General features: G+C 43.9%; 1 protein-coding gene across 1 annotated transcript in view; it reads right to left on the reverse strand.

Annotated features, from left to right (window-relative positions):
• The window catches only part of tulp4a (TUB like protein 4a), a 69,524-nt gene extending 57,680 nt beyond the window's left edge, over positions 1-11,844 (reverse strand). The window contains exon 1 of the mRNA XM_078405127.1: positions 11,280-11,844. Coding sequence (XP_078261253.1) covers positions 11,280-11,579 — 300 coding nt within the window. The 5' untranslated portion in view covers positions 11,580-11,844. The remainder of the gene's footprint in view (positions 1-11,279) is intronic.
• Between the last annotated feature and the right edge of the window lie 2,220 nt (positions 11,845-14,064).

Below are 14,064 nucleotides of genomic sequence, written 5' to 3' on the forward strand. Positions count from 1 at the left end.
ACCACGGTGGTTAAATGAATTACCACAAACCTGAAATCACAGGGCCATGTCTAACAGATGGCAAAAATCAAAATACTGCAGATGCTGAAAATTGAGCACAAAACAAAATGCTGTAAATGCTAAATGCCTTTGTTTCTTTTTCATTTCTTCACTGTTGCTAATTTCACAAGTATTCACCTTCCCCAGGCCTACATTTTGCCATTCATTAATGCCTTTATACCCTATTTCACCCAGCTCTATCACCCTCTGTCATTCACAGGCCTAAAAATTGGCCCTTTCGCGGATCTTTCATTTTGCTCCCTAGCCCCCCCTCTCTCCCTTTTCTTTGCAATTTAAAACATGCTTTAGCGATCCCAAGGTCATTTCCTTGAAATGTTAACTTTTTTTTTTGCTCCACAAATGTGGATGTGACCCACTGACTGTTCAAGCAATTTCAATTTATAATTTGTGTTAGATAATGTTAAAGAGTCTGCATCAGAAAATCATGGTCTATGGCCAGGGTTATATTTTTTGAACAAGATTCCATAATTATGACATCATTTATTGAAATGTTTCACAAGTGGTAATTGCTACATCAGTAACCATTATCACTCCTAGTTGTAGTCACGCACCCACATGATTGCTCCATTCAGCTTTAGCTTAGCAAAAGAGGGCAATTTGCCCAATGCAAGAATGCACATCTGATCTCCAAGTGTTTAAACAATTTAGACCATGTACAAGCTTCTAATTGCAATCTGCTTGAGAGACAGGCAAGGGCCTGCAAACATTTCCGTTAACCACAGGAATATAGGAAATAATGGACAACACAAACAGTTCCTTTTTGCAATCAACAGCACTAAGGTAAAAACAATTTGTACAACAGACAACATTGCAGTCATACTTAGAAAGTACTCACTCAACTGCCTTTGCATAACAATCAAGACAATATTTTTTTTATTAGCGTTCTGGAAGTAGAAATGTTTCTATGTCCCAAACGCAATATCTTTCTCAAGTTAATTAATAACAGAAAATGCTGAAATCATGCAGATCAGGCAAAATTTATCATGAAGTGCAGGGCCTGTCTCCAGGAAAGGCCGCCAACTTCTCGATATTAGGCCGCAGTGGGGATGGAGATACGATACGGAAAAAAATCCCATCTCCGTCGAGGTAAAAGATTGAAAAAAAAGGTTTCCCCCAATTCCCCCCACTCCCCACATAAAACAGTCCAAGAAACACTAAGACATACTTTTAACACATAGTTAAAATAATAAAAACTGTAGAAAGGACAGACAGACTGCTGGCGAGGCAGCCAGTGCTGGTGGTGCCACCCGGTGGAATTACAGATGGTGATGAGTCAGAGTATAGAAGTGAAATTGACCAAAGGGTGCCAGCACAACAACCTGGCTCTCAATATCAGTAAAACCAATGAACTGATTGTGGATTTTGGAAGAGGAAGGATGAGCACCCACAATGTTTATATCAATGGTACGATGGTGGAGAGTCAAAAACTTCAAATTCCTGGCCGTGCATATTTCAGAAGATCTTTCCTGGACTCAGCACACTGATGCAATTATAAATAAAGCACATCAACTTTATTGACTATATCAACTATAAATAAAGCACATCAACTGGTTGCATCATGGCCTGGTTTGGCAACTTGAACGTCCAGAAGCGGAAAAGACTGCAAAAAGTTGTGAACACTGCCCAGTCCATCACCGGCTCTGACCTCCCCACCATCAAAGGGATTTATCGGAGTCACTGCCTCAAAAAGGCAGCCAGCATCATTAGAGACCCACACCATCCTGGCCACACACTCATTTAACCACTGCCATCGGGAAAAAGGTACAGGAGCCTGAAAACTGTAATGTCCAGGTTCAGGAACTGCTTCTTCCCTATAGCCATCAGGCTATTAAACACCACAACCTCAAATAAGCTCTGAACTACAATAGACTATTATTATTATTATTATTGCACTACTATTGTTTGGTTTTTATTCTGTTGTGCTACAGCGAGTAAGAATTTCATTGTTCTATCTGGGACATAAGACAATAATACACTCTTGACTCTCTTGAAGTGATCAGCGTCTATACAAGATTTAACCTTTCTGAATTTTCATTCTTACTATATGACTGGAATTCATTGCTTTGTGGTAAATTTTACATTTTACATGGATTAACCTATGTTCTCTTTGGTTATCAAGATCAACAACAGGATGGCAGAAACCATATTTGCAGTACTTCATATTCTGCTTTGCACACATACACTAAAATATTTCAAACCACTCCAAGTCTGCTTTGCATTGAAGAACTTGGATGACTGAAGCAATCCAGTATAACTCTTATAGGAAGCTTCACCCATTGGACATCAGGTCCAACACTGAACAGTTACTCAAATGATGCATAAAAATGCATAACATTGGTGTCCCAGTCACACACTTGCTTCTGTCATCAAGAGTGAGCTGGGAATGTTATCAATGACTGAGCTCTTTCTAGACTGGTCTATGCCAGATACTGTAAGCTAATTAGAGATATACCTATATAGTTCTTTGTATTACACCTCTCAAACTCTACTGAAAACGGTAATCTCTCCATCTTCCCTCTCCCAGCCTCCACCCCCCCCCCCCCAAATTGTGAGGAAGGGTCACTGACCGGAGACATCGACAGAGTTCCCTTTCCACAGATATTGGTTAACTGTCCAAGTTCTTCCAGCACTTCTGCTTCTGGTCAAGGGATAACCCAATTGATCTTGTCCTTACTAATCTACCTCTGACAGATGCATCTGACCATTCCAATGATGACATTTACCTGAAAATATGGAACAGTGCACAGGTGTACTGAACAAGTGCAATCTGGCAAATTACTGCTCAGTGTATTCCCAATCGACAGAGTGATGAAAGCTGTAATCAATAGTGCTGACAAGTAGCACTTACCAATACCAAGTCTGTCAGGACCTTTCTGCACCAGAGACTATTGCAGGCTTGAGTAAAATGAGAGCTGCGTGGTAAAACTGAAATCAATGGACAAAGAGAAAACACACCAGTGGTTGGACATATCCTGCATATAGGAAAATTATGGTTCATGGAGATCGATCATCCCTGCCTCAGGATATCAGTGCAGAAGTTTCTGGATCCAATCATCATCAGCTTCTTCATCCCAAACCCTGCCTTGTGTCATAAGGTCAGAATTTGGGATGCTCATTATGAGTGCAGTGCTCAATTCCATTCTCAACAAATGAACCAACTTCTATATTGGATCTTGGACAACATTGAGGAAAGAATTGATAAGTGGGTGACACACCAGAGCCTTTCCAATATCTAAAATAGGCATGAATTTGAAGGGATACTCTCCTCTTGCCTGGATGAGTACAATAATCCATCACCTGACCCATTCATTCCCTTAACAACCAGCTAAAGTGTGTACCTTCTACAAAATGTCCTGCTGTTGCTCATCTAGCCCAACAGCACCTTCCAAACCTGCAGCCTCAAACGTGGAGCAGCACAGTGGCGCAGCAGTGGAGCTGCTGCCTCACCATGCCAGAGACCCAGGTTCAATCCAGACTACAGGTGCTGTCTATACGGAGCTTGTATGTTTTCCCTGTGACTGCATAGGTTTTCTTTGGGGTCTTTGGGTGCTCCGGTTTCCCCTCACATTTCAAAGACGTACAGATTTGTAGGTTATTTGGCTTTGGTAAAGATTGTAAAATAAATTGTCCCTAGTGTGTCGGATAGTGCTCGTGTACAGGGTGATCTCTCGTGGGCGTGGACTCGGTGGGCTGGTTTCCGCGCTGTATCTCTGAACTAAATTATATATATATATATATATAAGAAAATAACTGCAGATGCTGGTACAAATCGAAGGTATTTATTCACAAAATGCTGGAGTAACTCAGCAGGTCAGGCAGCAACTCGGGAGAGAAGGAATGGGTGACGTTTCGGGTCGAGACCCTTCTTCAGACTGATGTCAGGGGGGCGGGACAAAGGAAGGATATAGGTGGAGACAGGAAGATAGAGGGAGATCTGGGAAGGAGGAGGGGAAGAGAGGGACAGAGGAACTATCTAAAGTTGGAGAAGTCGATGTTCAAAATGAACTAAATTAAGTCAAGAAGAAGAATAGGTGAATGAGAATTCTCTGCAAGTCTTGAGACATCCTACATTGGAAGCATGTCACTCACTATTCCATCATTGTCATTGAGATTAAATTATGCAGTTCAATGGCTAACAGCACACTGCTGCCGAGGTACAAGATAGCCGATAGTGGCACAGCAGTAGAGTTGCAGCCTCACAGCGCCAGAGCAGCAGCTTCACAGCGCCAGAGATCTGGGTTCGATCCCGACAAAGCATGCTATCTATGTGGAGTTTGTATGTTCTCCTTGTTACTGCGTGGGTTTCTCTGGGTGCTCCGGTTTCTTCCCAGATTCCAAAGATGTGCATCTGCGAATTGCCCCTAGTGTAGAGGATGCGAAAGTGGGATAACAAAGAACTAATGTACAGGTATTTATTTCACAAAATGCTGGAGTAACTCAGCAGGTCAGGCAGCATCTCAGGAGAAGGAATGGGTGACGTTTCAGGTCGAGACCCTTCTTCAGACTGTATCACTAAACGTTCCATTTATTCCTATTGATTTCTGTGGTTAACTAATCCTCATTGCAAATGTCATAATTATAAATCTTCATCCAATCTTCAGGACAGTGCCTTCCCTATCTCTGCAACATCCCTCAGCAGAACAGCGCTGCAAACAATGTCCCAGCTTTGACATCGATTCTCCATCTATCTCTCATCACTGAGCATTTGTTCATACCAAGGGTAATCAAAATTTGAAACATTCTAAAGCTATGCTGAGATGAATCAATTGGGGATTTCTAACCTGAGATTATGCATTTTATCTCATTATGAATTACAGAATACAAAGGGAACTGAAAATACATTGAACCCAACAATGTTTTTTTCATGGACTTGCCCATGATACTGAGCAGTTCCAGAGAGAAGTTCAGCAACAGTCTGAGACAGTCATATTCACAGAATCAGAATTCCAGGTTCCACCATCATAAACCTTGAGTCTTGTTGAATGATAGAGTGCCCCATCAGAGCAGACTGGAAGGTGGTACACATTCAGTAGTCAGTTTGTCATTGATTTTAGACATCAATGCCTCATGGGTTCAGTGAACTAATCAATTCCTCTTTGATGACACCTACTGAGAAGAGCAAGGGCACTTAATGTAGAGGATTTCATCGCCCAACATTAAAAGTGGTTCAATTGCACCACTAAAGATATCCACTAGTCACATCTTCCCATCTCCATCCCTTTCTGATATTTGCAGAGACCGCTCCCTCCGCAACTCCTTGGTTTACTCATCCCTTCCCACCCAAGCCCCCCCCTCCCTTGGTACTGTCCCCTGTAGCAGCATGAGATGTAACACCTGTATCTTTACCTCCTCCATCACATCCATCCCATTCCAACAGTCCTTCCAGGAAACACAAATGTGCACCTCCTCCAATCTAATCTATTGCATTTGGTGTTCCTGATGTGGCATCCTTTATATTGGCAAGACCAAATGTAGACAAAACGACCGTTTAGAAAAACAAATACTCGGTCCGTCAAGACTTGCTGGATCTCCTGGTTGCTACCGATTTTAACTACACTTCCCATTCTGACCTGGGCCTCATCCATTGCCAGAGTGAGGCCATATGAAAAACTGGAGGAACAAGTCCTCATATTCCACTTGGGTAGTTCACAACTTAATGGTATATTGAATTCTCCAGTTTTAGGTATCAAACCTACAAACAATGCCAACCATCCCCCTTCCTCTCCCACTTCTTCTAGTATTCTCCCACATACATAATCAGTCTCAAGGGTCGAGACCTGAAATGTTACCGATCTTTGTTGTCCATAGATGCTGCTTTACCCACTGAGTTACACAAACACTTTGGATCTTTTTGGTAAACCAGCATTTGTGGTTCCTGTCACCAATAAATATAGTGCTGGTAATGTCCAGAAAAACACAGATATCAGATTGGGTCTGCAATAGTGATTAGAGAAGGAACACTTAAGACAACCAGTCTACCAATTTTTTCCACTTCCCCATGCCCATCATCCAGTTCCTTTCCCCTTCGTCATCCTCTCCTCTTACTATCTCCCACACTTCCCTATTCTGGATCCCCTATAGACCCCTCACTCCCTTCCACCTCCAAGTTCCACATTTCACTTTCCACTGTTTTTTTAATCAGATTCCACCTTCTACAACCTTCTCCAGCTTTGGTTGTTATCTCCACTCTTTTATCCTCTACCTGACTGATCTGTAAATCAACCTCTCCTTACCTGGATCCACCCATCACTTGTAAGCTCTTGACCAATGCTTTCCTCACGTTCTACCAGCCACCTCCCCTCTACTCCATCAGTCTGAAGAACGGTCAAATGTCTATTCTCTCAAGGGATGCTGCCTGACCTATTCAGCTCTTCCAGCAGTTTGTTTATCTCTTTATTTGCTGTTTAACAATCCAACTGCTGCAGATACATTTGTCCATGTCAGTACTCGTGAAAGTGACAACAATCTTCTAGGACGTATAACATAACAGTGGAAACAGCATGTGACAGACAGAGCTAAGTGATTTCATTACCAACAGATCAATGTGCCATTTACTCGATGTGATATCAAGAAACTGCTTAGGCACCAGATTCAGCAATATCTAGCAGCCCAACATCATACTGGCCATAGTACTGAAAATTTGTACTCCACAGCCAGCTGTGCCTCTGGCCAAGCTACTGGAATATGGCTACCTGACAATATGCAACATTGTCCACACTATCCACCAACACCAGAACAATGCATAGGACCTTAAAAGTGCGGTGCAGCAAAACTCTCCAAGGATCATTTGACAAGAGCTCTCTTATACCTGCATTAAGGAGGCAATTAAACACACCTGACCAATTACAAACAACTGTGAAGCCATGTGTCCCAAACATTATGGTGCCCTGAAATGGGTGGACTATGTATAAATACAGCAAAATGGATAAAAAAATACCCTTTAATAAAATCTGCCAGTGCACTTTAACCACATGTGATTTTTTCTATTACAAATCTCAAATTGTAGAGTACTGAGGCAAATAAATAAATGATGGATCTTTGTCCCAAACATTATGGAGGGCGCTGTACGTGCAATTTCAATGCCTGTGTGACTCTAAAGTAAATAATCAACTCTGGAAGTCTTTCCTCACATCTTACTTAACTACGGTAAATTATCCCTGCCAGGGAGAATCAGGGGAATTGTTTGGTATATGAATGAGAATCAGTTTCAGGGGAATACACAAGGGAGAAGTGGGGATCTATAGAGTTGGCATAGATTGATGGACCAATCTATATCCTTCTATATAATGAGAATGTCATTTGGTTACACCCCTCTACTTTCCACATGCATCCCTGAGATGTAATTGTTCCACAGATATTGTAATACGGATTATAAACTGAAATATAGAATGCAAGGGTACAGAGGTCATGTCAACTTTAGTCAGGCCACAGCCCAGTACTGGATACAGGCTTATCACCACAGTGCAAGAAAGATATGAGTGCAATGGAGAAGGTTCAGGGATCTACAATGTTCTCTGGAGATGGCAAAGTGCAACTGTGCAGAAAGTTCAGATAGGCTTGCGGTGTTCTCTTTTCGAACAGTGGCAGCTGAGAGACGACTTAATGGAACTTTATTTAATTGAGGGGCCTAAAGAGTAAATATGAATGGCTTGTAATCAAGAAATCAAAGGCCAGTGGTAAAGGGTAGAAGGCTGAGATGATGAAGACATTTTTATGGTGAGGTTTGAGCATGGAACTCTGTGCCCGAGAGGCAGAAACCTCATCATATCTAACAATATTTGAATGTAAATTTAATTTGAATTAAAGAGCCATGACCTGCAAGCTGATGGACCTAAAGTAGAAAGGTGGGATCAGTCTTTTTGACTGAAAGACACCATTGGCTAATGGGCTCCCTGTGTCATAAACCTGCTGTGTCACAAAGTTATAGCAACTGGGCTAAAACATCCAACTTTTAAAAGAAAAATGACCGTGGAAACTCATATTTGAATCAAATTAAAATTATGCCATGAATTGCACATGCAATTTTGAGGTGGTATAATTATTGGCTTAAATAATCTGTGGAAATTGGAACAGCAGTCAGGTCTTCAAGTTTATTCTATCACAAATTAGAATAATCAAATTAGAATGATCAATCTCCACTTCAGCTGTGATTTGCCACTTTTATTCCATTGACATTCCTCAACCGCTACAGAATAGTTATGTGGAACGACGCTCCCAATAGTGTCAGTGAGTGAGTTCCAGAATTTAGAACCAGTGACAACAAATGACCAGCAATAAATTTCAAAGTTTAGGATAGGGAAAAGGTGACTTGAAGTGGAACCTGCAGGGTATTCCTCGCAGTCCCTGTTAACCTTGTGCAAGGTGGAGAGGTCATTTGTTTTGGAGGTGTTGAAGTGGATCTGTACATTTATCCAGAGAACTGTGAAGTATATTAAGACGTTCCTAACTTGTATCTCATGGATGATGGAAAGACTTTGAGGGATTAGACAAGAAGACACTCGCCACCGACACCCAACCTCCAAATTGCTTTTGCAACCATAATATTTATGTAGGTAGACTTGTTGAATTTCTTGTCAAAGGACTAGGATGCAGATGGAGCAAAACTTCTCTTATTGATGTTCATAAACAGTACTTGCTACATCAACACATGTCTGAATTCCATCTAGATCTTGCTGCAGACAGGCAGGGAAAATTTCATATTTCCAGAAAATGTATAAGGGACAGAATCAGAAGCAAAAGTTGGGTTTAGGTTTATTATTGTCATGCGTATCAAGGTACAATGAAAAGTTTTGTTTTGCATACTATCCAATCAAATTAGATAACACTATACATAAATACAATCAAGTCAAACTCAAAGAACAATAGGTCGAGCAAAGGGAGATACAGAGTGTGGAATATAGTTCTCCGCATTGTAGCGCATCAAGTACATTCAGTTCAGTTGCATCCATTTTAGAAGTTCCAATTCAAAAAGGGTCACACATGCCAAATAAAACTACCTGCCTGACTGTTAACTTAATTTGTTGTGGGTCACAAGGACATTATTTGCACTTAATGACAAAAGCCTTAACAGCATTGAGCATTTTGGAGTACAGGTCTGTAACGCCTTAGAAGTGGCAACACGAGTAGAGAGTGGTTAAAAAAAGGCTTTTGATAAACTTCACTTCATTGGTCAGGGCAGAATAGAAATGTCAGGACATCGTGTTGCATGTCTACATGTGATCCATATCCCTCCATTCCCTGCATATCTATAAGCCTCTTAGATGCCACTATTTTATCTGCTTCTGCTTATTGGACTTTGGTTCGGCCACATTTGATGTATTGTATGCAGTTCTGGTCACCTCATTACAGGAAGGATGTGGAGGCTTGGAAGAGTGAAAAGAACCCAAATTCTGTCTGGTTGAAGATATTAGCTATGAGATGCTGGACTAACTTGGATTGTTTTCTCTGAAGTGTTGGATGTTGAGGGGAAACATAGAAAATAGGTGCAGGAGTAGGCCATTCGGCCCTTCGAGCCTGCACCGCCATTCAATATAATCATGGCTGATCATCCAACTCAGTATCTTGTACCTGCCTTCTCTCCATACCCCCTGATCCCTTTAGCCACAAGGGCCACATCTAACTCCCTCTTAAATATAGCCAATGAACTGGCCTCAACTACCTTCTGTGGCAGAGAATTCCACAGATTCACCACTCTGTGTGAAAAAAAAGTTCTCATCACAGTCCTAAAAGACTTCCCCCTTATCCTTAAACTATGACCCCTTGTTCTGGACTTCCCCAACATCGGGAACAATCTTCCTGCATCTAGCCTGTCCAATCCCTTAAGAATTTTGTACGTTTCTCTTAGATCCCCCCTCAATCTTCTAAATTCCAGCGAGTACAAGCCGAGTCTATCCAGTCTTTCTTCATATGAAAGTCCTGCCATCCCAGGAATCAATCTGGTGAACCTTCTCTGTACTCCCTCTATGGCAAGAATGTCTTTCCTCAGATTAGGAGACCAAAACTGTACGCAATACTGCAGGTGTGGTCTCACCAATGCCCTGTACAACTGCAGCAGAACCTCCTTGCTCCTATACTCAAATCCCCTCGCTATGAATGCCAACATACCATTCGCTTTCTTCACTGCCTGCTGTACCTGCATGCCTACTTTCAATGACTGGTGTACCACGACACCCAGGTCTCGTTGCATCTCCCCTTTTCCTAATCAGCCACCATTCAGATAATAGTCTGCTTTCCTGTTCTTGCCACCAAAGTGGATAACCTCGCATTTATCCACATTATACTCATCTGCCATGCATTTGCCTGCTCACCTATCCTATCCAAGTCACGTTGCAGCCTCCTAGCATCCTCCTCACAGTTAACACTGCCCCACAGCTTCGTGTCATCCGCAAACTTGGAGATGTTGCATTCAATTCCCTCGTCCAAATCATTAATATATATTGTAAATAGCTGGGGTCCCAGCACTGAGCCTTGCGGTACCCCACTAGTCACTGCCTGCCATTCTGAAAAGGACCCGTTTATTCCTACTCTTTGCTTCCTGTCTGCCAGCCAGTTCTCTATCCACATCAATACTGAACCCACAACTCTGCTAGAAGTACATAAAACCATGAGTTGTAAGACTAGAGACCATAGCTTTATGGTGAGGGGAGAAAGATTAAAGGAGACGTGGAGGGCAAGCTTTTGTTTTTGCAGTGGTCGATGCATGCTTGGAAAGCACTGTCAAGGGATGGTGGTGGAAGCATGTACAATAGTGGCATCTAAGAGGCATATGTAAGGAATGTAGGGACATTAATCACGTGTAGACAGGAGATTAGTTTAACTTGACATCATGTTTGACAAACATTGTGGGCTGAAGGGCCTTTCTCCTGTTCTGTTCTATGTTAATCGGTTTTGACCTTGCAATTGGAGTTCACGTTAGCAGCAACTCCGAGAACCATCCCTTTCATGTCTCCTATCTATCAGACGCAACAAAACAAAAATCTTTGTTTTGTACCAAAGCAGTGAACAGTTGACACTAATGGCAAGTGAAGCTGCAGTAAGAGAAGCCTTAGGCCAACTAGATAGAGAAGGAGCGGGTTTGAAAGGGCGATAGAGCAGTGGGCTATCGAGGGACTAGCGTCGCACCTGCTGAGTGGGTGCTGTTGGTCAGACAACACCCAAGGGCCTGCAGCCCCCCACCCGCGCCGAGGCCTCGGGGCATGCGGCTCTGATGAAGGGCTCACCTCGCTGTTGTGGCCTCGCAGGTTGAAGTTGATCCTCTGCGGGTTGCCGCGCTCCCTCCTGCAGCGGCTGGCGGTGAAAGTCACGCCGACCACCCCCCTGCCGTTGCCGGTGGCTAGCCAGCCTTCCTCGTAACAGCGCCGGCGGCACACCGGCTTCTCCTTCTCACTCTTGGGCACCCGGCCTTTCCATGACAGGCAGAGGATGTTGGAGTCGCTGCACACCACCGGGCCTTGCTCCACCGCCGCGAACATGCCGCTGAGCCCGCGGCCCGAGTGTCTGGCTGCCGGGCGGCGGCTCATCAAACGCCGGGGCGGGCTTTGCCTCTCAGGCGGCCTGGAGTAATAGGAGCAGGAGCAGCAGCATGGGAGCCCTGGTCTGGGAAGTGACGGAGACAGCTCGCCTGTAGCCCCCGCGGCACGGACACGGAAGGGATGGGGCAGATGAGGAGGAGGAGGCGGCGGCAGTAGAGGAGCAGCAACGGGACAACCGTTTTCACCCCGACCCGAAACCGCTGCCCATTGAAGGCGGCCGGAATGCGCTTCCGCGCACGCGCGGGCCGACGCGACCGGTGGGCGCTGTCGCGTCACGCGCATCAAGCGCGGCCGTTAAACGCGGCGTCCGCGAGAGGGGAGGTAGGACTGCACGCGGTCTTCCCTCTCCGAGCAACGGCCGGACCCCAACGCCGGGCGAACTCCGACTCTTCCAGCAACCGCGCGGCCGACAGGCCCGGTGGCGCCCGAGGGAGGGCTGCGCGCCACGGCTGGTTCACTCCCAGCAACCGCGCCGGCGCGAGCGGGAGGTTCCGCGCGCGAACTCCTTGTAACCATTCAATGGGGGACAGGCGGGAACAAGCGGTGCGGGGGGATCTGCACCCCCGTCCCGGGGCATCTCCCGCCCGCTGTCCTGTCGCAGCGGCCGAGTGGGGCAGCGGCGTGCGCGCTCCTGCCGCGGCGCTCCTGTTGAGGGCGAAAGTGGTGACTTGGGGGTGCTCAGGATAGGGAGAAAGATCAGGGGCCGGTGGGAAATGGGGAAGAAGTTATGGGTGAGGAGGGAAGTTACAGGAGGAGATATAAATTTACAAGGTACACCGAAAGAGTAAATATTCAACATTGGAGTAAAGGTACCTGAGTTGATAAAGATATTGGAGGGGGTGAATCATAGTAAAGGGGTTGTGGTTGGAGCTAATCGTTCTTCAGATTCTAACCGCCATCTGGTGAAATAAATCTGCTCTAAACTTGTTCTCCCTTACCATAAACTCACATTGAGGCCTGACTGATAGGGATGTTTCCTACTGTCTCTGTCCCTCATAGTTTTGTGCACCTCAATCAATGATATAGCATTGATTCCAGCACTCTTGAGCATCTCTCCTTTGGTTTCTGAGAAATGTCGAGTCATGTTGGCAAGAGGGTCAAAGATTTCAGGGAGAAGGCAGGAGAATGGGGTTGAGAGGGAAATATAAATCAGCCACAATTGAGTGGCAGAGTGGACTTGATGGACCAAATTGCCTAATTCTGCTCTTGGGCCATTCGTGGTCACGTGTGTGGCCCAAAATGTGAACAATTGTGGAATACATCTCTTCTAATTCTGAAAGCATTACAGGTATATTGCTTTGTACTGTATATATGACTTATATATGTCAAGTTTATCAAGTGAAATTTTCATGTTATGCTGACGTTTGTTTAGGGTCAGAGGTCAAATATGACTGGTCATGTGTGTGACCTCACTTGTGTGGCTGTGTAGGTTTCCTCCAGGAGATTTGGTTTCCTCCCAAATTCCAAAGACGGGTGATCAATGGTTGACATTGACTCGGTAGGCCTAAGGGCCTGTTTCCATGCTGTATCTTTCAATCAATTCAATTAATGTTGCATGCTCAACATGCTCCCTCGGATTTTTACCTTTGAAATCAGCACATGGAAAATATCTCACGATCGGTTTGCTAATTGGCAAACATAAAGAGAACTTAATGCCAAACGCAGATGCAGTTCTTTTAAGTCTCGGGTGAATATTCCACACTGAATCATTCAGAGGGTTAATCATTTAGTTAGACATTTACTTGTCATTTATTCATGATCCTTAGATTAGAGATGTATTTAAACTGCAAATGGAAAATATTACTCTCGTTAATCTTCCAGAATTTTGGAATATATTTAAACAAAGTGCACATTAATAACGCACTAACAGCATGACAAAGAAAATCTTAACTGACATAAAATCTTTCAGACTGCAAATGGCTCGTGTGGGGTCATATGATATAAATCTGAATTAGTTACAATTTATATTGATGAATTAACCCTTGTCAATCTGCTGTCTCTTACTCTGGCAGTACGGTAGCACAAATCAATTGCATTTTGTATCAATCCACAGGGATTAAATTCACATTTTCACAAAGATGTAGCAATTTGTCATAATAATGAAGGAATTTGATTATCCTTATATTGACTGGTATATGAATGGTGCTATGGGTATGCTCTTCTGTACTGTTCCCACCTATCACCCTCCACCCAGCTGTTTTTTTTAAAGATGTAGAAAGTGCTGGAGTAACTCAGCGGATCAGGCAGCATCTCTGGAGAAAAAGGAGACCCCAGTCAAAAGGACCCACTGAGTTACTCCAGCACTTTGTTTGTTCTTTGGTATAAACCAGCATTTGCAATTCATTCCTACACATTGTCTTTTTTTTAATGTCTGCATCGCCACTCCTCCCCATCCATACCTGGCTCCGCCAGTTATTCTTCGTGTATTAGTCTGAAGAACTGAAACATCAGCCATCCATGTTCTCCAGAGATG

Source organism: Rhinoraja longicauda, chromosome 9 (genome assembly GCF_053455715.1).
Source record: "Rhinoraja longicauda isolate Sanriku21f chromosome 9, sRhiLon1.1, whole genome shotgun sequence".
Taxonomy (NCBI): domain Eukaryota; kingdom Metazoa; phylum Chordata; class Chondrichthyes; order Rajiformes; family Arhynchobatidae; genus Rhinoraja; species Rhinoraja longicauda.